This window comes from Telmatherina bonti (genome assembly GCF_933228915.1).
Source record: "Telmatherina bonti genome assembly, chromosome: 18".
Taxonomy (NCBI): domain Eukaryota; kingdom Metazoa; phylum Chordata; class Actinopteri; order Atheriniformes; family Telmatherinidae; genus Telmatherina; species Telmatherina bonti.
Window position 1 is genome coordinate 14022203 of NC_136616.1, and position 21585 is coordinate 14043787.

Sequence of the window (21585 nt, forward strand, 5' to 3'; positions counted from 1 at the left end):
CTCTATGGCTCATTTATGCTTCTAGTTGGGACTTCCAAACAGCTTCAAAGAGGTTTGTCTTTGAGTGCTTGGGACTCCCAAACAGAACCACAAAATCTGAATATAGTAAACTTTACTGTGCTTTGACTTTTTCTGCAAGGAAGGATATTTTACTACAGGGGACCAGCAATAAAACACCAATTGTTAATGGAAGGCAGAGAGCACTATTGGATTTGGTATGTCTAAAAACCTTATCCAGACTATATGCAAATCTGGTGTTTCAACCATCCTGGTGTAGGGTTCTTTTTAAATGTATGTATTTTGTGAACAATGACCTTGTGTGGAGTATGCAAGACTAACAAAAAAACCTTTGGGATGATTTGCTTTTTCCGCTATTGGCAAACTTTGAGACTGCATCAGAAAAAACAAACAGCAGAAATATTGTAGATGGTATAAAAGGCCTTTTAACAAACATGCTGTGTTCTTGTTTTCAAAACCTTTAATGGATCTTGATCCATGATAATAGCACGCGTACATAATGTAAAGCCAACATTTTCAGCCTTGGACTGAGGACAACTAACCTTCTGGTCCAGCATCACTGCTTGACTTACAAATACACTTCTAGAAGAAAGATTAAAGAAAAAAAAAAAGGCCATAAAAACACACTCAAACCCTGTGGAAAGCCTTCCCAGAAGAGATAAAGGTGTTATATCTGCAAAGAGAAGGCCAAATCCATATTAAACCCTCTTGATTAACAATAGGATGTCCCAAACATCCCTCTTCGCCATACCTTTGCTTCCTTTCCATCTCTATGGGCTTGGTCAGATGTTTAAAGCGCCACATGGTCTCAAAGGAGAGACCTAGAAGTCTCTCCCCAGGGGGGCAGGGAGAGGAGCAGCGCGACTGGGGGGGAAAAAAAAAAAAATCACCCTCTCAGCCATTGTTTGGGGTTTCCTGCTGGAATGTTTTTGGTACATACTGGCCTATCATAAAAAAAAAAAAAAAAAAAGGAAAGTAAGGCATATGCTGACAAACGATAACAACCGACACAATGGCCAGACATGGTGCCAGGTCAAGCCACTCATCACTTCCCTCCCCTTGTAGTCAGGGACAAATTTAAACATTATGTATTCACTAATCTTTAAAGTTCAAACTAATGTCTGTCACAAGCTCCCAGAAGAAAAACAATTTATCATAAAGAAAAACTATTAGAAAATCCTGCTGTTGTATTTCCTTAAGATTTAGTATCAAAGTAGCTATGTAGTAGCACCAAAATGAAATCGTGGTCAAAGATATAGACTGATTTGTTCACAAGACTGCCAGTGTCATTGGGGAGTTAGCAAAGATTGCCTCTTGGCAGAGAGAAAAAACTGGATGGTGTGAACTGAATGAGCATCAATATCTGCTGCACACACGCTCTGAAAATGCACTTTTACTCTGATCACGATCCCAAGCGCCTTTAACGAATATGGGAGCTGAGGAAAAGGAGAGATATTAAAACTTAATTCACCTGCTATTTGCTTTGAATGGCACATCTCCACATTTGTTTTGAGCACTTGGTGGAGAATATATTACTGCAGGCAGCACAGAATGGGCCGGATTTAGATGACCGAATTAGACTGCGACAAATGACTAAACGTAAATATGATCCGATGTCCCTGCGCATTTACCTGAGCACTAATGTGAAGTCCAGCTCTTTTTCTAAACTCAAACTGCGTCAGCTCTTCATGCATGCTTTTATTTCCTCGCGTCTGGACTACTGCCACGCACTTTATGCCGGAATTAATCAAAGCGTACTTAATCAACTGCAGTTAGTCCAAAATGCCCCTGCGCCTCTAAACAAGGACCAAAAACCATGAGCACATCTCCCTTATTCTTGCATACTTGCACTTGCTTTCTTGTTTGTTTTAGAATTGATTTTAAGATTTGATTGTTTTTAAGGCGTTGAATAGACTGGCCTCTGGGGGGGCAGGGCCTTTTCTGTGGCAGGACCTCAAATTTGGAATGCCTTGCTCCGCTATGTCAAAACAGCCCCCACCTTGGAGTATTTTAAGTCTTGTCTTTGGACTCACTTTTATTCCCTGGCTTTTAACATCACATCAGTATGTTTATAAAATGTGCTATAGAAATAAAGTGGATTGGATTGGATAATAACACGCTGAGCTTTCATGTTGGTCTAGTTTAATGAAGGATGTGTCCATTATCAGAAATGAATGGGCAATGTGGAGCCGTGAACCGTCCAACAAAAAGCTTCGGACAGTTGCTTCCATGAAGTCCATTCATTTTTAATAATGGACATGTTTAAGCGGCATTATCCCGCTTAAACATGTCCACTTACCAAAAAAATATTAAAATCCTTTATTTATACATTGGTTTTTGCCTTAAAATCGTATTTTTTCACAAGAAGTGGCTGAGTGGACAATTTTATCTCGTTTTGAGGCGTTGCCAAGGTAACCAGCCACAGAAACTTGCAGCTCGGTCGGTCGCAGCTGTTATATCAGGCCTAGTCAGTGGAGGGAAGTGAGATGATACTTATTATGTTACGTGATACAAGGTTTCATTTCAAGGGCAAGCGCACGTCTTACTGTTTGTGTGTCCAGAAGATGATGCAAAATTTTGTTTAAAGAATCAAAGTCCACAGATTGTTTCCTAAAACATTTTTATTGCAAAAAATATTATCTACCATTCTCTCTGAGCTTTCAAAAATATTATCTACCATTCTCTCTGAGCTTTCAACGTGTATCCTTAATTGTTTTTATAAATATTATCAACCACTCACTTTGTATCAAGCAAGCAAGTTTAGTAAGCAAGACCGTAAAACATCCGACAAACTATTTCAAATTAAATAATCGTAAAGTCTCTTAGCGATACTGGCATGTCCATCATGGTGAGGTTTGAAAGAGGGAGATTTAATGTTTACAATCCAGAGAACTTATTGTTGGTATGTTACTGGACAACAAGATGTTGCTCCATTCTCCTCTCTTCTGGACTGATGGAGCCCAATAAGCCTGCAGTCCGTTTTCACAGCGAGGTCCCGTCACAACACAATGTGGTGTTTCCGGTCTGGCATCTGAGAGTCTACTCATAGCCTTGCATATGTTCTGAGTTTGTGTTGCTACTAGGGGTAGGAAAATCTAGTAATAAATTGGGATTGTTTGCTTTACAGTTGTTTTTTTTTTGTTACATTTTTTTTTTAAAAAAATAGATAAAAATCCACCACAAATATTTTTTCATTTTTATTGTTTTTATTGATCTTTTTTACTTGTCTTCTTGGGCGTTATAGCAGCGGAATGATGGTCTGGCTACTGTGTTGTTTTTTCCTAATTGAAATCAAGAAAAATGACTAGCAAAAAAAAAGTTCACTTTTTTTTTTTCTTTTCTTTTTAAATCTACAAAAATCATGAGTATCCAAGATTTGTGAGAATTAAAAATTAAATCAAATCGGCACCCAAAAACTCAGTATCGAATCGGGACAAAAGCATTTTGTCACAGCCCTAGTTGCTACGGTTACCAATTAGCGTTTGAGTCAGTACAATAATTCACAACAATTAGGATATTTGATATTCTTTTTTTAAAATATATAATTGTCCTACAACACCTTAACAGACACAACAGCCAATCAGAATTGAGTATTCGACCAGACCACGGAATAAAACTATTTAACATTATATTCAAACCTTAAAATATAACAAATGAACAAAGAACTATAATAAACAAATAAAATAAAGTTTAATCCAGCTCCTCAAAGTTATCAGTCGTGTACCTGGAGTGGTTCCCCATCAGTATCTTAAAGGTAAAGTCAGACTTACCAAAAAAGACTGAAGGAGCAGGCAGGAAATGTTATCTGCTGGTGGGCAGAGATATGGCCAGGGTCAAATAAGTCACATGTCATTCACCGCATGGGGAACAAAGGTGACATCTTTAGCCATTTTAAAGCCAAGAGATGTTTTATTTTTCTATGCGACACGATTTGCAAAAAAAAAAAAAAAAAAAAAAAAAAAAAAGATAAAAAAATAAAAATAAAAAGAATTTGGAGTAATATATTTGAGGTTTTAGAGAATTGATTACTGGCACAGGGGGAAACATTTCATGTTTACAACTTAAAAGAAAAACCAAAACTATTTGGAAAAATTATTTGTTCTAACAGGCAGCACTGAACATATGATTAAGAGTTCATTAAAATACCTCCACCATTGTATGCAGCTCCCTCATTTTAGTCTCCAAAATAAAGGCACCTCACATGCTGCTTATTTTATTAATCCAAAGACCACAGCACAAAGTCCTTGTTTCGGTACTGCTGGTGAAACTCTTAATCACAGGTTTGTTAGACAGGATGACCCAAGAAAACATATGCATATCAAAACACAGCATATCAGGTTGAAACCTTCCCCAAATCAGGGCTGGGCGAAATGACCAACATCTCATATCACAATATAGCTCATTTTATAGCTCCATAATGATATACATAACAACATAAAATTGTTTTATCATTTTGTGGCAGTCGTCAGCAATGTGTCAGATGTGCTTGGCAATGGCAGCGTGATCTCCATCCATCTGGGGGAACTATGGCCGTTTGGCGTTTAACGGGTAAACGCCTGTTGCAGTGTTTGGGTCTGGAGTTTATTATGAGCTTTCGCCACCACCCGACGCTGCTTATGCAGCTTTTGCTCGTTGACTATTCTTTATTCTGTATTCTGTGTCCTGATACTTGTGCAGGTAATAAAATGAGTTAGTTGTGTCGAAGTCCGTTGTTGGAACGGTGAGCTAGTCTGTTGTCGGTTCCATGTCGGTGTTTTTATATCCAAACTGCATCCATGCGACAGAAATTTCCCCTAATTTGGGAACAATCAGATTAGTTTTGGTTGGCTGGTCACTAAAGCGCATCTTGAGGTAAAATACTGCAGAAAAGCACCTTATCGTGACGTATAATAGAGCCCCATAAGAAATGACCGACATGTTCTATTGTCCAAAGAATATATATCGTCATATCACCCAGCCCTATCCCAAATCAAAAAATACTGACAGACACTCACAGGCTGCCATCTCAGATGTAAAGTGGTGTCAGCCGTTTGATGCTTGTATCCATCATAACCTTTGTGGCTTGGCCTCCAAATGAATTTATCACTAAACTGCATCAGTTACTCCTGTCAATGTAAGTGATATGGATGCCCCCCCTTCGTGTGATATTTCTCACCTCCATCTTCAGTGTGCAAGCCAAGCAGACCCATTCAGTATGTTTATCTGAGGGGAAACAAAGTCTATTGACCCCAATTCTGTGGGTCTGTGGTTTCTAATTTTACAGCCAGATTTCTCTCAGCTCTGACTGTAATGGATGGGAAGGACGCGAGGGAGCATGGACACCTGGCCCCCTGAGCCCCGGTTGGCATCGCCGTCCTGACAGGCCTGATGAATGCAGGTGTATGAGTACATGCTGGCGTTCTGCTACGGCCCGAATCATCACTCTCAGGGGCAAAAAAACTGAGATCCTACAAACATGAGCCACTGTTTGTGTTATGAGATTTTCAATTACCTGCACTATTTGTTTCTACATTTAATTAGCAGCAATACGATACTGCATCTTAAATGCTTACTGCATTTAAATTTGCAATGCTTTGCATTGCTGTGTGCCTTTACTGATTCAGTTAATGTTAAATATTCAGTATAATGACCGGCTTTAACGTCACACCTGTTGTGAAATGCAGAAGCCATACAGAGAATTTGCTGTACAATCACTGTAGTTCAGACATCAGCATAAAAAAAAGGTCTAATGTGCAGAAACTGATAAATCAGCCCACAGTTCAGTAATACCTCTCAGTCACCTCCCGCTGCTCTGCAGTGACCTACTTAGCGTGATTCGCTTCATCAAAACGCTGAAGGAATTTCCACAGCTTGAGCAATCTTTTAAGGATTGAGTAAGCTAACAGAGTCCCTGTTAGCTGCATAGGAAGCGTTTTACCATAAACGGCGCCATTTCGCCTCACTTGCATCTATAAGACAAACCTAACGTCAGATTTTGGCGCTAAGAGAAAGCAAATCATGTTGTTGGTGAGTCTGGAGGCTTCTGTGACCGACGATCAGAGCCATCTCACACCCAACTCTTCCTCTTTTCAGAGGGATATTTATGCTCACGCAATAAACAAGGAAGCACCAAACGGACGTGTTACGTAATGTCGAAACTAGTGATCCTAAACAGGGAAGCATGTGCTTCTCCAAAATAACGGAAATTAAAAGGAATGTGCTACAGGGTGTTTCAGCTTCTTGGTTAAGTTTGTCAGTGTGTGTGTGTGTGTGTGTGTGTGTGTGTGTGTGTGTGTGTGTGTGTGTGTGTGTGTGTGTCTGTGTTTATGTAAAAGAGGGCGGGGATGCAGTGGGTTAACTCTGTGATGCAAAAGTATGCAATGTTTACAGTACGTTTCATTTGTTCCTGAGCACAATCCGTCATCTATTCTTAGATCACAATTAGCGCCCTTTAATAAGAGGAAATAGAAATGCTGGCAGCTTGTTTTCACAGACCAAACTGCACGGAATGTCTGATATTTATCAGACTGGCACATCCCTCTCCACTGCGGTTTTTAGGAAAAAACATGGGAAATACTGTGATATTTTACAGTTAACAGCTGGATAAAGCAAACTAATATGTCAAACTTGTTAGATCGCCGCTGCAAACAGTGATAGCTGACAAATTAAAGCTCCCATTTGAGCATCAACCAGTAACTTAGCAGCTTAAAATGAGAACACAGCTTATCGTTAGCATACAAACACTTAGTCACTGGGAGCCTTCACTGTATAATTAGAAGCTACCTTGATTCTGCAGACCAGGTGTGGGTAGTGTTGTCTCTGTGCTGACCTGCAACATGTCTGTGCTTTAAAATAACATCTGCCCTGCTAATATTAGGTCACAGCTGTTAATAATTCACTTTAAAATGCATCCAGCACAGAGTAATCCATCTTACATAGTGGCAAAAGAGCAGTGTAAGGACTGAAGCTACATATTTTATATTATAAATATAAAACATTACATTTTTTTCCTTCCCACTGTCGCCGCATGCATGCTCATGATGGGGGATTGGATCGAAGTTATGACTCGATGCAATCAGTTGGTTTCTATTATAGGATATGTATTAATTGGCTCAAAATGATGTGTATGTTGATTCGTGTATGTAAAGTCCCCTGTGATAGCATTGTTGTGAAGTGGCGCTATACAAATGAAGTTGAATTGAATATTTTACCCTTCGAAATGTCTTTCACTGCCCTTCTTTAAACCCTGTAAACATCTTACTACTTTCAGAGATGTGAAGTCCTTCTTACTGCATATTTGCCTAAACATTAGGGCTGTGGCGATATGCTTTTGTCCCAATTCAATTCCAACCTTTTGGGTGCCGATTCGATTTAAATTTCGATTCTCACAATTCTTTGATATTGCTGATTTTTGTAGATTAAAAACAAAAAACTAGATCTACAAAACCTTTTTTTTTGCCAGTCATTTTTCTTGATTTCAGTTATGAAAAAACAACACAGTCGCTAGACCATCATTCTGTTGCTATAATGCCCAAGAAGTCAAGTAAAAACATCAATAAAAACAATAAAAATGTCAAAAAAATTTATAATGAATTTTTTTTTTTTTTTTGGGAAAAAAAAAAAAATTTCTAACAAAAGAAATTGATTTTCGGTTTGTGAAGCAAAAAAAATCCAGATTTACGATTTTTCGGTTTGATTTTCCCACCCCGACTAAACACGCAGCAGGTCTCCACCACCTGAAGTTGGCTGTGTAGTGTGTGCAGAGAGCGGAGGCAAAGGTTACGTTTGTGTTTGTATTTCAGCTGGAGAAGAAGTTGCACTAAATGGAAGCAACAATGAGAGCAGCGGAGGAGACATTTCTTCTTCAGGAATCAGTTTCATCTCTGGGAATATCTGGGAAAATGCTTTGTGTGTTTCCATGCCAACTTGAGTACATACACTATTCACAAAAAGTTAGGGATATTAAGCTTTTGGGTGAAATTTTACAACAAGCCTAAAATGCATTCAAACCTGTACAGGTGAACTTAATGTGATCTTCTCTAAGCTTTTAAATGCACATGTCCAACTGTTAAATGTTTCAATAAATTTTGCACAAGTTGCTGTTCTCTAACAAGGAGCTTAACGGCAAAAATCACGGCAGGTGTGTGATCCTTGAATTGACCAATAAATGTCCTGGTTCAATTAGAGCTGGTGTTTAAACAGTTGTCCTCATCATGCTGTTCACATTTTGACACCATGAGACCAAGACGACACCTAACAATGGAACAACAGTCCCTTGCCATTGCGATGCTTCAAACAGGACGTTCTCAGACAGAAGTGGCCACTGAGCTTGGAGTGTCACAGAGTGTCATCAGCAGGCTGCAACAGAGATATCGAGAGACTGGAAGAGTCACAGAAAGGCCTAGAAGTGGACGTCCTTTGGCCACATCCCGTGCTGATGACCGCTACATTGTGAACACTGCCCTGAGAAACCGGATGATGAATGCCACTCAACTCCAGGCACGTTTAAGAGAGGTGAGAGGCACCCAAGTGTCACGTCAGACCATTCGAAACCGTTTCCATCAGCCTGGTCTGCGTGCTAGACGACCTGCACGGGTACCTGACCACACCACCAGGCACAGGCATCATCGTCTTGCATGGGCCAGGGAGCATTTACGCTGGACGAGGAACCAGTGGGCCTCAGTGCTGTTCTCTGATGAAAGTCGATTCACACTGAGCAGAAATGATGGCCGGCAACGATGTTGGAGACGTCAGGGAGAGCGCTATGCATCAGCCACTGTTGTCACCAGGCGAGCTTTTGGTGGTGGCGGTGTTACAGTGTGGGCAGGAGTGTCCACTTGGTACAGAACTGCCCTACACTTTGTGAATGGTACAGTGACAAGCCCATACTACCTGAATAACATCATTAATCCAGTGATTGTGCCCCTACATGAACAGCACAGGCCTAATTTCATCTTCATGGACGACAATGCTCCTGCTCATCGAGGCCGCATCATCAGGGAACGGCTGTTGGAGACTGGTGTACCTCAAATGGAATGGCCTGCACTCTCTCCAGACCTGAATCCCATTGAAAACCTGTGGGATCAGCTGAGCCGTCGTGTAGAGGCTCGAAACCCTGCACCCAAGAACCTCAATGACCTGAGGGCTGCCCTTCAAGAAGAGTGGGATGCCATGCCTCAGCAGGCAATAAGTTGCCTTGTGAACAGCATGAGACGTCGTTGTCAAGCTGTAATTGATGCTCAAGGGCACATGACGAGATATTAAGACGTTCAAATTTTTTGTTGTGGTGTAACTACCATTGTTGTTACCTTTTGTGTTGAATGAATTTTTTTGAGATGAGGAAATCAGTAGTGCATCCTTCTACTTAAATGTCTTACTTTTATGATATTATATCACTGTAGCATGAACATATTGCATTTTCCATAAATTTCACCTGAAAGCCAAATATCCCTAACTTTTTGTGAGTAGTGTAAGTTTCCACGTACTTCTTTCTTCAGATATTCTAAATAGCAAAAATATGATAGTTTCTATAAAGTCAGTTGCTATTTATGTAGCATCTTTGCAACATTCTGGTATTTTCCCCCCTTTGTAATAAAGTAAAGAAGGAAGTAGTTCTGGTAGAGCAGGTGAGTACATTAGATAACAGATCTAGTCAGCACAGCTCTGCTTTACTGTATGATCCAAATATGTCAAAACTTAAAGTTCCCAGCATGCAGGTTGCTTCTGTAGCTGGGGGGTTGTTTCCTGAAGCAACAGAGATTTCTAAAGAGAGGCCTGCACACAAAGAAGACGATGAAAAATGTGGCCAACAGGCAGACAAATGCTTTGATAGTTTAAGATTTGAAGGGTTTTTCCAGCTGATATGAGATAACCGCTAAAGCTAGCTAACTTAGCTTAACCCTTTAACTTTTACACAAACAAAAAGACCAGTGAAAAATATTTGTGTTTTTCCGCTTGGTTTGGACAAGAATAAACTAAATGTTATTTAGTAAATAGTTGAGGTGTTAAAAAAGATCATTGAAATAGTTGAAATTTGTAACAGTAGTGTTTTAACAAAGACTTAATTTGGGTTTTACATACAAAAACTAACTGATAGAGATGCTCGGGCAGGTTTATTTCCACAATTATTTTAAAGAAATTCACCAAAGTCACTGCAAATTTACCTCTACCAAATGGTAGACCAGGTACTGAAAGGGTTGAGGGAAAAAAAAACAAAACGGATGACCTAACCAGGACCTTCATCAGAGAAAATCAGTATTTTGAAACAAGAGGCTGCTACCTGTAGCTTCATGTAGCCACAGTGAAAATACAGGATTTAAGAAGCAAATCAAAGAAAAAAACAGCTGAAGATTTTTTTTTATTTTTTTTTTTTTTAGTACAAAAAAAGATAACGCTTTAAAAGACCTACTTTAGCCATTTATCCCATCACACACCCCTATCCACGGCTCATTCGGCATTCATCTTGCATCCTACCTGACCTGTTAGCTCTTTCCAGCTAGTAGAAGACGATCTTATGACTCTTGTTTTGTCTCTTTTTCTCTTTTAAGGCACATTCACATCAGCCTTTTTTATTTGAATCCGAGTCCGTTTGCTCGGAAAGTCCGCTTTGTTTGGGAAAATGTGTTTCTAATTTGGATCAAAGAAGTGGACTCAGTCCGCATACAAACGCAGGTCTGAGCCTGTTCCAAGTGGACTGAATACAGGAAGCGAACTACAAAAACGTCCCTTCCTGCATTTGACGTAGCATTGCATTGTGGGTAAATACATATCAATCATGAGTCCTCTGCCTCGTCTGTTCATTCTGCGTCCATTGTTGCAATGTATTTCTGCAGTATACTTGCATTAGACAAAAACCCCCCAAAACAGCAATAATTTTGTCTCCATGTTTAACTCGCAACGGAGTTTTGTTCTTCACATGGGTCTTGTCCTCTTTTTTGCTAAATACTAGTGCAGCGCCACCTTTGGTGGGAATGGGGATATATTATTGTAAAGGTTTGGCGCATTTGACCAAAGGGCAGTGTGAATGCGATTCGGTCTGAATGGATACACCCCTCTAAAACTGAGCCAAGAACCCCAATCGGACTCCAGCGGACTATCCTGATGTGAATGCACCCTTAATCTTCTTGCGTTTCTTTGCTGAATCACCGACGTTGCACATTCAAAACAGCCAGTTCCTTATTATACCGTGAAGTAAAACGTTACGTCGCGTCCCGGATGTAACAGTTGTTTCTTGCGATTTCTCAGCCACGGGACGCTGCTGAACAGCAGCGGCTGTAGAAATGCACGTGATAGAAGTCACTGTGACGTCGAACAAGTCCGGAACACAGAATTTTAAGATAAAAAATGTGTCTATAAGAGGGCTGCACCAATACCGACACCAGTATAGGCTCAATACCAAGCGTGTGTACTCGTACTTGGTATGAATAAAAGTGTACCGAGACCACAACAGATACCTGATACCACATTCGTCAATCTACCGCAGATCTGTCTGATGACATGTTTCGGACATGTTTTAAAAGAAATAAATGCCTTGAATGTTAAATTGTGACATTTTTTGTTCCACTAAAAGCCTGATCTTTGTTTCAAAACCACACATTTATAGTTGTATTTAGGTAAAATGTGCCAAATCAATTGAAATTGTTAGATCTGTAATGTTATATTTGTATTGGTGAGGTAACTTCAGCAAGGATGGGTCATTTATTACAACCTAATGAAATCTCACACAGTTATAACAGCAGTAATAACCATAGTCACAATAATATTCACAAAAACAGATTTGGTATCTGCAAATATCGGTATCGGCAGATATTCAAATATGAAATATCGGTATCGGAACTCCCAAAAAGTGGATCGGTGCATCCCTAGTCTTTCATATTCAGACAGTGTTTGTCTGGAAATCAGCTCTTTGTTTAGGTCGCTGTTTTCATAAAACATGCCCTCAGCTCTGCAACAATACAGTAAGCACCAAAGGGCGCGAGCCCATCTGAATATCAAAGTACAAGTTCATGTAAAATGTATTGTGTTAAATCAGTTATGTATTAAGAGGAATGAGCGATGAATTATTTACAGTCTGCAAACTAGAGGATCAATACAAACGCAAACTAGGAGAGTTTATTTGAAGAACAAAGCACACTCAGCCTCTGTCTGCTTACTGGTTAATAAATCTTAAGAGATTTAAACCACAAATCTCTCGTCTCCTTTCAGAAGCTGCTTTATTTTTTTGCATATAAAGAGGATCAATGTGCTGACGGGGGTGTTGATCTGAACTCGTAATGATGTTCTCCGGAAGATGAACTTGAATTTTCATGTCAGATTGTCTTTGAATGTCTACGAATCCACAAAGAGATTGTTATTCTTTCAGCTTGCAACCCTGTTTTCACTCAGCTAATTTATTTGATTATTCATTTGCTTCCATCTTTGTCTGCCATCTTGCCTCCAGCTCACACTGAGCCAATTAATTTCTCTGCACTCCACAGCTATTTCAATCATCCAGGCCTTGTGTCCAATATATATACATCCTCAGTAGTTTCACATGCTGTTTGCATCCCGTACGCATCAATCACACTCTCACACACACCCCGACTGCTGAGCATAATGAGGATGTAGGCATGAATAAAATATTCAAATGTGTGTTTGTGTTTATGTGCATGTGTGGCAGACAGAGGTGAGTAATAAGATCACTTATTGATGGATCCTGCATTGATTGCCGGAGATGCAGTGTGGGTTTTTTTGTCAATGTGTGTGTGCACATGTCTCCTACCTCGTTGCCGTACATCATGAGGTGGTGGGTGGTAATCAGGGCTTTGAAGACCACCACCCAGCTGGAGTTGGTTGTGCGCTCAAACAGCGTGTCTGCCAGCTGGGGTATGTTCACGTTCATCTCATTGGTGCAGTGGATCAGATCTGGCAAAAGACAAAAAGACAAACAGAGACTCCACGTCACACACAAGCACAAAGAAACAACCCTGAGCGCAAGAGCAAATTCATTTTCACACTTGGATCAAGCAGCAACCTCTGGCGGTAAAAAGTGAAGCCTATGCAGAAGTCCATAAAACTGCAGTTCCCCCTTCATCCACTAGGTGCTCCAAAACAGAGTAAATCCCCATAGACTCCCATGTTAAAAAGGCCAACTTCACGGCAGAAACAAACATGTTTACAGCCTGGTTCAAAAATCCATTTTTGGTTTATAGGTCAGGTTCACCTTTACGACAACTGAGGGGGGAGTGAATTTTTTTCTAACTCGCCCGTTTAAAAGTAATTTAATCCCAGAGTTCGGCATATTTAGGGGTGGGTCCTTTTGATTGACAGGTACCAATCTACGGCTTCAAGTAAGAAGAACGTAGAACAACCGCGGTTTTTAGCTGGTTAACAACGTGACTTAGCTTTAGCCTGTTTACCTCCGTTAGCTGGTTAGCTCCCGTTTTCTCGGGGTTAGCTCGGTTAGCTTTTATCTACAGAAAGCTTGGAGTTCGCTCGATGTCAATCATCCGCCATGACGCTCACAGCCCCCCTCTCAGCTCCACCTCTTTGCCCATATTTGTATTTTCTGGGCGAGACGACACGCATGATGCTGCCAACATGGCGATGGTAGGAACCTCCCACCAAGCTTCAATTCAGCTCTTCAGAAACCTACGGGTGACGTCACAGAGGCTCCGTCCATCTCTTTATATACAGACTATGACTTGGATACACGACAACGTACAGACACAGATACCACCGACAATACTAGCTTTCAGTTTTTTTAGCTAAATAGAGTAAATGTGGCTCGTGCCGGCCGCGGGGCTTTGTCCTGACCTTCTCTTCCAACTCCTTTTCCAGTTCTCCTGAGATGTGTTCGCACAAGTTCATGTGTTATTTATTCAGAGTGTGTGGAGGAAAACTCAACCTTTGGATGCAAGAATGTCCAGCTGCAACACTGGCAGCGTCAGACACCAGTAAATAAGTCAGAAAGCTGGAAATATTTATTTCACATCACGCAGTGTAACAGGACACAACGTATGATTTGCTGATTCAATTCAACTTTATTTGTATAGCGCCACTTCACAACAATGTCACAGGGCATTTAAGTGCCTTATCATCTCATTCAATCCTCCAAATAAATTAAATACAGAAATTCATTACATACACGCATTAACATATGTTTCATCTCGCAAAAACCAAAATGTTTTTCCCTCGACTTATTCTCCAGCTTGAAACCCTGTGTGAAATAAATATGTATGACTCACCAGTTGATTTATCAAAGTATCTACTCAAGCATCAGGAGTGGCATTTAAGGGCTAATATTTTGAAGCACTGTTTGTAAATTTAATTCATCCAAAACCTACAAAACTCTTGTTTAATAATTAGTAGTAATAATCTGCTCTTGATTCGCCCATCAATCAATCAATCTTCAGTCCTCAGGAGCTGGACGGAAATGTATCGTCATGAGAAACATGGCAAGTCTGGCGTTAATTTCTCATCAGGAAACCTTTTTTTTTAATTTAATATGTGAAGTCAGGAAAAGGGAAGTAGAAGAAATTATGAATTAAACTAATAGGTTTTGATGTGCTTTATAAAACATAGGTTGTCTGGCCATTTAAAAAAACACCTGGATTTCACCAAGCAGACAGAGAAAGCTTCGCCTAAACAGTCCCGATGTGATTAAAAGGTTTCATCTGGAACTAAAACTTATTTCAAGCCACCAGATGCAGAGATGCAGCTTCCTTTTTCTGAAAAAGCATGTTGCAGACATATCCTGTTTTCTGTGAGAATTATGTCAGTTTCAGAAGCGTCAAATTACTGCTATTCAACAAGGCAAAGAGAGGCGACTGCTGAAACCAATTCGGTTAAAAACCGTTCAAGGCGTGACTAAAACCTGAAAGGACGGGAGAGAGCTGTCATTTTCGATGAAGAACCGCGGTCACAAGAAGAATCTAAACAGGCATTGTGATCAGAGATCACTGAAGACACTTAAGTGAATCAGCAGAAGGACTTTCTGCAATGTTTTAGGAGGAAAACCAAATGTTTCCGCCCATAAAAATGTGAAATAACCTGTGGTATGTGACACCTGCGCAGCCTTAAGAGGCCTACTTATCAACCAGCCCATTAGGCTTGGTGTTTACTGCACACGCCTGACACCCTGAACATACCGAATGACCACATTTCTTCCTCCCAAACGGTATAAACACCTTGCAAAGACGACAACGTCAGGATTCAGTGGAGGTCAAGTTGTGACAGAGTGCTTCAGGAACATGAGAAATATTAGACATGTTCACACATGGATCGAAAAATCAAAAATCGGGACTTCATTTGTTTAAAAAATCTTTTGGGTTTTTTTTCAATAAAATAAAATTAAACTGAAAATTTTTTGTAATTTTTATTGTTTTTATTGATCTTTTTACTTGTCTTCTTGGGCAGCAGAATGATGGGTCTGGCTACTGTGTTTTCTCCTAACTGAAATCATGGGAAATTACTAGCAAAAAAAAAAATGTTTAAAAATTTTTTTTTTTGTTTGTTTTTAATCTACAAAAATCAGCAATATCGAAGAATTTTGAGAATCGCAATACAAATCGAATCGGCACCCAAAACATTGTTATTGAATGGAAGCTGGACAAAAGCACATCGTCACAGCCCTACTAAGGACACTTCATTGCTCATAAATAGCTAATTTTCTCTTTTTGGAGAAGAAAAAATTAGGAAAATATTTGTTTTTGCACAAAAACTAAATGAAAATATATTTAATGGATCAATATGTGCCTAATGCATAAAAATCTCTTTAATTTTTACTTTATCTAAAAGGTCTAAAAGATAGTGTCTGAGCAGAGACTAACAGCTTGGCTGCTCTTCACTCTTCACTGTTCTCCACTTTAATGGAGATCGATTTGAACCAAGGTGTGTTCAGGTCCCCTAGCTTATTATAAAGATTCAGTGTCTCCACTCACCACATGGAACTAATACCGGGAGCCTCTCGACCACAAACATCAATACAGACGGCTAAATTGATCATTCACATCAGCTATCAGGGGTTTTTATTTTCCAGTGGTTTTCATTTCTCTGGTGTCCTCCATCCCCTTCAAACCAGTTTCTTCTTTCCCCGTCCTTTGTACATCACCGCAGGACATTACTCCCGGCTCGTGCACCTGGTAACTACAGAAACGGCTTCTCATTATACTACTGGAGGACTGAGGCAGGGAGACTCCAGACAGAAGACTTCATCTTCATCATCAAGTGTTGGCCTGTATGACTGAGCACGTGCAGGTGTGCCCTGTCATTTTAAAGAGTGTGCTGATGTTGTTTCCTTCACTCGCTCGATACATTATCTTCTGAAAGCACACACACACACACACACACACACACACACACACACACACACACACACACACACACACACACACACACACACACACACACACACACACACACGGCAGCGAAACGCAGCAGATTTCCAGTCCGGCATTGTCTGAACTCATTCATGCGCGTGCACACACACACACACACACACACTGGGGGATTGGCTTTTTTTAGTCAATACAAATGAGGGCAAAATAATGTAACACAAAGGTGAAATACAGCACAACCCGTCCATTTAGCTGCATTTAGTGGTGTGAATGGCAGCCAACTGGAGCATTTAGTGGCTAACTGAGTCCCTGTGAATTTTAAATGTCCCAGAAACACGAACGCATCAGCTGCGTTGCGCCGGGTATCATCGCCTCATCTTGGCTTTCTGCAAACCTTCTCATCTCTGCTGCATCCTTATGACCAGAAACACTGATTATTCCCGAACTGGAACAGCACAACCAGCGCATGTGTTAATTAATTACTTGCTTTCTTTCCCTCCACTATCTTTTCATTTGCTGCTGCCTTTTCCTTTCTGCTTCGTCTATCTGTTCATCTCGCTGTCTTTTTTTTAAAAAAATAAATCACGCCTCATGTTTTTTCATCAGGTCTGGAGTGGCGAGCGGGAGTACTAAGAGAAGAACTGATTAGGTCTGTGGGGACGCCAACATGTGGAGTGTGTGTGCGTGCCAGTGATAATGTAAAGAGCGTACATGTGCAGACTTAATCAGGCGGAGTGGAAAGCATTAGATGCCACCGTTTCCAGACCTGGGGGAGAAAGAGGAAGTCAAGGCTACTGGGGCAACTGTGGCAGTGAGAGATGGAAGGTGGAGATGAAGTGGGGGGAAGCTAACAGAAACAAGGCGAGTGGTCACGAGTAGTGGAGCCGAGAAACATGAGTGTCTCTTTATCTGGACAATTTGCAGGAATCCACACACGCCTCAAGTAGTGGCCTCTCACTTTGTCTCTCCTGTCAGCCCGCGGTCTACGGTAGACACGCTTTTCTACGCTGCGCCGCAAACAACAAGTCTCACCACCGAAGAAGATTCATTTTTTTCCTCAGTCCAGCTTCACATCCAGACGAATCAGCGTTCGAACATCGTAAGTTAATTAGACGACTGATGGCTGAAGCACCAAATGGACAAGACGACACAATGTCCCAGGTCTTCCTACGAATGCATTATCTCTGGGGTCTTGATGGGAATGTGTTTGTGTACTTTGTGGGTTTAACTGGTCTATCCTGAAGTGGGATCCAGTTTGGCATTTTAACAGTTTTTTTTTTGTTTTTTTTTTTTTTGTTATAATAAACTTCAATAAACAAAATCTTACCAAAATGTATTTCTTGTTGCCAGGTTTCTTTTCAATAACCTCCGCCCAGGAGGTTGGGTTATTACCTTTATTGCAACTTTACGCAAAATTTACAGGGAGGATTTCTGGGTTTCTTTTCCTGGGAAGGGTTCTCAGTCTAATTTAGACTCCTTTACATTTTGGGAATGATCCGGAGGGAATTGCGGACATATGAAGTTTTAAAAGGATTCTTCAAAATATGGATGGAAATTTGCCATTTGGCAGAGATCTGTGCATCCAAGTACTTTTCTTGTTTATTTAACAATTAAATTGTTAAATTTTGGTGCTGTTTAACATTTTTTGTTAGTTTTTTTTGTTAGCTTTTGCTAAATAATGATGCTGTGTGATATGTCATTTGCTGTTCATCTAAAGCTTCATCTATACAAAGACTTGGACACTTGGAGCCATAAATGGTGCATATTTTAGTCCAGCAGAGGAGCTGCCAGCGCACATATTACAACTCTTAAGCATCAAATTGTGTCTTCTTGACATTGAGGACCAATGGGGCATTAGCAATGATCATGTCACTTGATCTCTCCAACATAGCAGAATGAATGTACATATCAAATCCAATGTTTTAATCCACATCATAAAAAATCCCTTATTAATCAAGCGCTATGCTGTATTGAATGTGACATGCAATCATGTAACTGATATCGTCTCATTGTCACGGGGTTCTTTGCTGTTCCCAATGATAATGGCAACGTTGAGGTCTGAGGTGGTTTATTTCCAACTCCTCCCAGGTGCAGCAATATTTACAGTGGTCCCCAAAAATATGTACAATATTTACAAAATATTTACAGTATTTACACGGGTTTCTAGCCATACACTCTCTAAACACCATCTCTGTGACACAACCAAACCTACTCACCACCATGAACAAGTCAGAGTGAACTCTTTTTATATCCAAAGCTCCTCCCACAAAAGGAAGCTTAGCAATTAGCACAGAAAATACAGTTTTTCTTAAATTCCAGTTGTTCTGCATAGCAACTGTACATTCTAACATAATCCAGAATGGATATACATTTACACAATCCAAACATTGTCATTATCATCCTAACACAGATAGAATAAACACAATATGCCGTGATGCAGCGTTTCAGAGCGGCACGTGACGATGACGTCTGTGTCTCAAGCGTTGGACGGATATTACCTCGATTTACCCACATGACCATCCAACATGGCAACCCACGGTACACATGTTCTTCCAAGATCATCAAAAACCTGCATTTCTGAAAATGTTTCCTTGATCCTTTAACGTCTGATTTTACTGCTCGGCTTTTGAAGATTTTATTTTCCTCCAGTGGCTTATCAGTAAAACTATTCAACTGAGTCCAAGAAAATAAACGACCCCACTGAATGAATTCCAAACAGGTTGGTCTGCTGGATCGTTATTGGCCTGGTGAAGCAGACAGACACCCGCTTTTGTAAGTGGACTCTTCCAATCAGAGTTTCTGAATTCATAAAGGACTACAATTTGCATAATAAAAAGCCTGATGTGAGTGCACCCTTACAGTTTCTGCTTTTCACATTCAGCTACATTTTCACTACTTATTCTGCAGATTAGATTGTAACTGTTGGCTGTGGCCTTAAAGTGGCTAACAGAGTAGGTTCTTCAAAGATTTGGAGAATTTGTGTTTGAAAGAAAGCTGTAGCTTTGTGCTAAACCTCGTAATCAGAGACAGCAACCCTCCATATGTAACAGCAGGCCATCTGGGATGTTTAGCATAGCCTGATGGCACTGCAACCTGGAACCAAACGCGCAAGATGTTTGTTTAATTCATGTGTATCGCCTGTGCGAGCATAGTCCCTCTTATTTATTTTTTTCTATCCAGTGCGACTGTCTAAATAATTCACTCGCATACAAACGTGTGAGGAGCGACTGCTCTGTAAATGTGATTTCATTCCCAACAGTGACCCTCTCTGTTCCTCTCTGATCTGAGGTCCATTGTTACTTGTCGACTGCTGACCTCTGTGCTCTTTGGTTGAAACATAACCAAGCGGAGACTTCCTGGTACCGAGGGACCAGTGTGGGAGCAGCAGGAGCAAGGCTCGGGATCTGACAATAGATTGTGCGCTTACAGTGAAAATTCATAAATGCATCAATACTCAATACTGTGTTTTTGTTGTTACTTCTGAGGAAATGTTGGCAGTACGAATCCAAAACTCTGAACTTGGGGGGCTGTCGGTTTGTTTGTGTGTGTGTGTGTGTGTGTGTGTGTGTGTGTGTGTGTGTGTGTGTGTGTGTGTGTGTGTGTGAGAGACTGAAAAAGCAGGTGCTAAGATTATTAAATCTGACCCAACTGGCTACTATCCATCTCTGCACCCACCTATAAGTCCCTCCATTTCCAATGCATATCTCCTTTAATCCATCTTTTGGAGGCAAAGTATCAAAGTTCACAAACAGTGTGCTTGTGTCTGACTTTTTACACTCCGATCACCACTAAGCCTCTTTGTTCTCTCCCTTTGCTTCATTTAATCCATTTTAGTCACACAAGATCAGCTGCCAACCTTTGAGAAGTCACATTGGTGCTAAAAAACAATGAAATAATCTCAACAATATACATGTTATGACTTAAGTTTTCTCAGGATATTGGAGCCTAAACCATGCCAACCGCTAAAAGCAGATATATATATAGCTTTATTATTCAAATAATCCTAATAATTCACTATTTCTCATCCAATATTTTACTCACACTAGACTGCAGCTGAAGCTTCTACTGTGATTTCATGTTGTAGGATGGTGTGTATGCCGGGTTGATAACAGTGACATTTAACTCCACCAACTTCAACTGAAGTATGAGATAAAATATAAAAATACTTACACATGTAGGAAAGTTGTGTTTTTAGCTAATTCAGTCTGCTGTTCCTACCGTTTATGCAACCATAGTGCCAGTCACATTAAAATAAAATGTGACAAGGCATGTCACAATGTCCCAATTACTTTTATCATTTATCAAGATTCATCAATGGTTCATATCTCTTAATACCGTCACTTTCCAGAGAAGATTATGCCCAATTCATATCAGCAGATCAGCACAACTCGTGCACAGATCGAAAGTTAAGTCATACCACATCTGCACATTGTTGCTTTGCTCTGGACCGTTGCGGAAGAGGAGTGCTCAAGTGAGAAAGCCAGCCAGAGGAAGAGTTAAACAGGTAAAGTTACCCATGTTGGATTTGTTCGGTTGTAGAAAAATGACCGATAAATTCCATGTAGAAGATGCAATAGAAAGAGTTGAGGTGAAAGGAGGCAGTTGATCTAATGTTTCGCCACCTGCAGTATAACCTGCAGTACGCTGAATTAAAGATAAATCCACAGTAAAAGAAAAAATCCATTCACATAAATATTGGAATTTTTTTGTTTTATAATTCCTAAATTGATTTTTTTGGTCAAAAATCTATTTGTTTCAGATTTGAAATGTTTGTTTAGATGCCAGATGGAGAAGAAGTTTCCGCTTTTCTCCAACAGAGGGTGAACATCGCCGGGCCAACACAGACAGACAATCATTCACACTCACGGGCAATTTACAGTAACCAATTAACCTAACATGAATGTCTTTGGACGGTGGGAGGAAGTCGGAGGACCCAGAGAGAACCCACGCGCACACGGGTAGCCCGAATTAAAAAACATCATGTAACCGTACCCAGTATTCCCCGAAATCACTGCTAACCAACAATGAGGAAGAATATTTGGCTCATTGATTGGTTAGCCCCTACAAAAAAGGCTTGTGCACCATGAACAAAGGAGCAATGGCAATTTTATGGGGTTTCAGGGTTTGCTTTTTCTTTGGTTTTCAACTCAAGTACAGTTTCGTATTTACTAGAATCTGTCCAGTATGAGCAACAAGAGAGGCACCAAGTTTTATGACATGTTGCACTACGACGCATCCTATGTAACTTTGTTGGTTCAATTTGCTGGATGGC

General features: G+C 40.3%; 1 protein-coding gene across 2 annotated transcripts in view; it reads right to left on the reverse strand.

The window, feature by feature from the left end:
* Nucleotides 1-21585, reverse strand: part of LOC306769490 (phosphatidylinositol-binding clathrin assembly protein) — a 121084-nt gene that overhangs the window by 78392 nt on the left and 21107 nt on the right. For both annotated transcript variants that reach the window (XM_079258107.1, XM_079258106.1), the window contains exon 2: nucleotides 12758-12900. In XM_079258107.1, the coding sequence (XP_079114233.1) occupies nucleotides 12758-12900 (143 nt within the window). The remainder of the gene's footprint in view (nucleotides 1-12757; nucleotides 12901-21585) is intronic.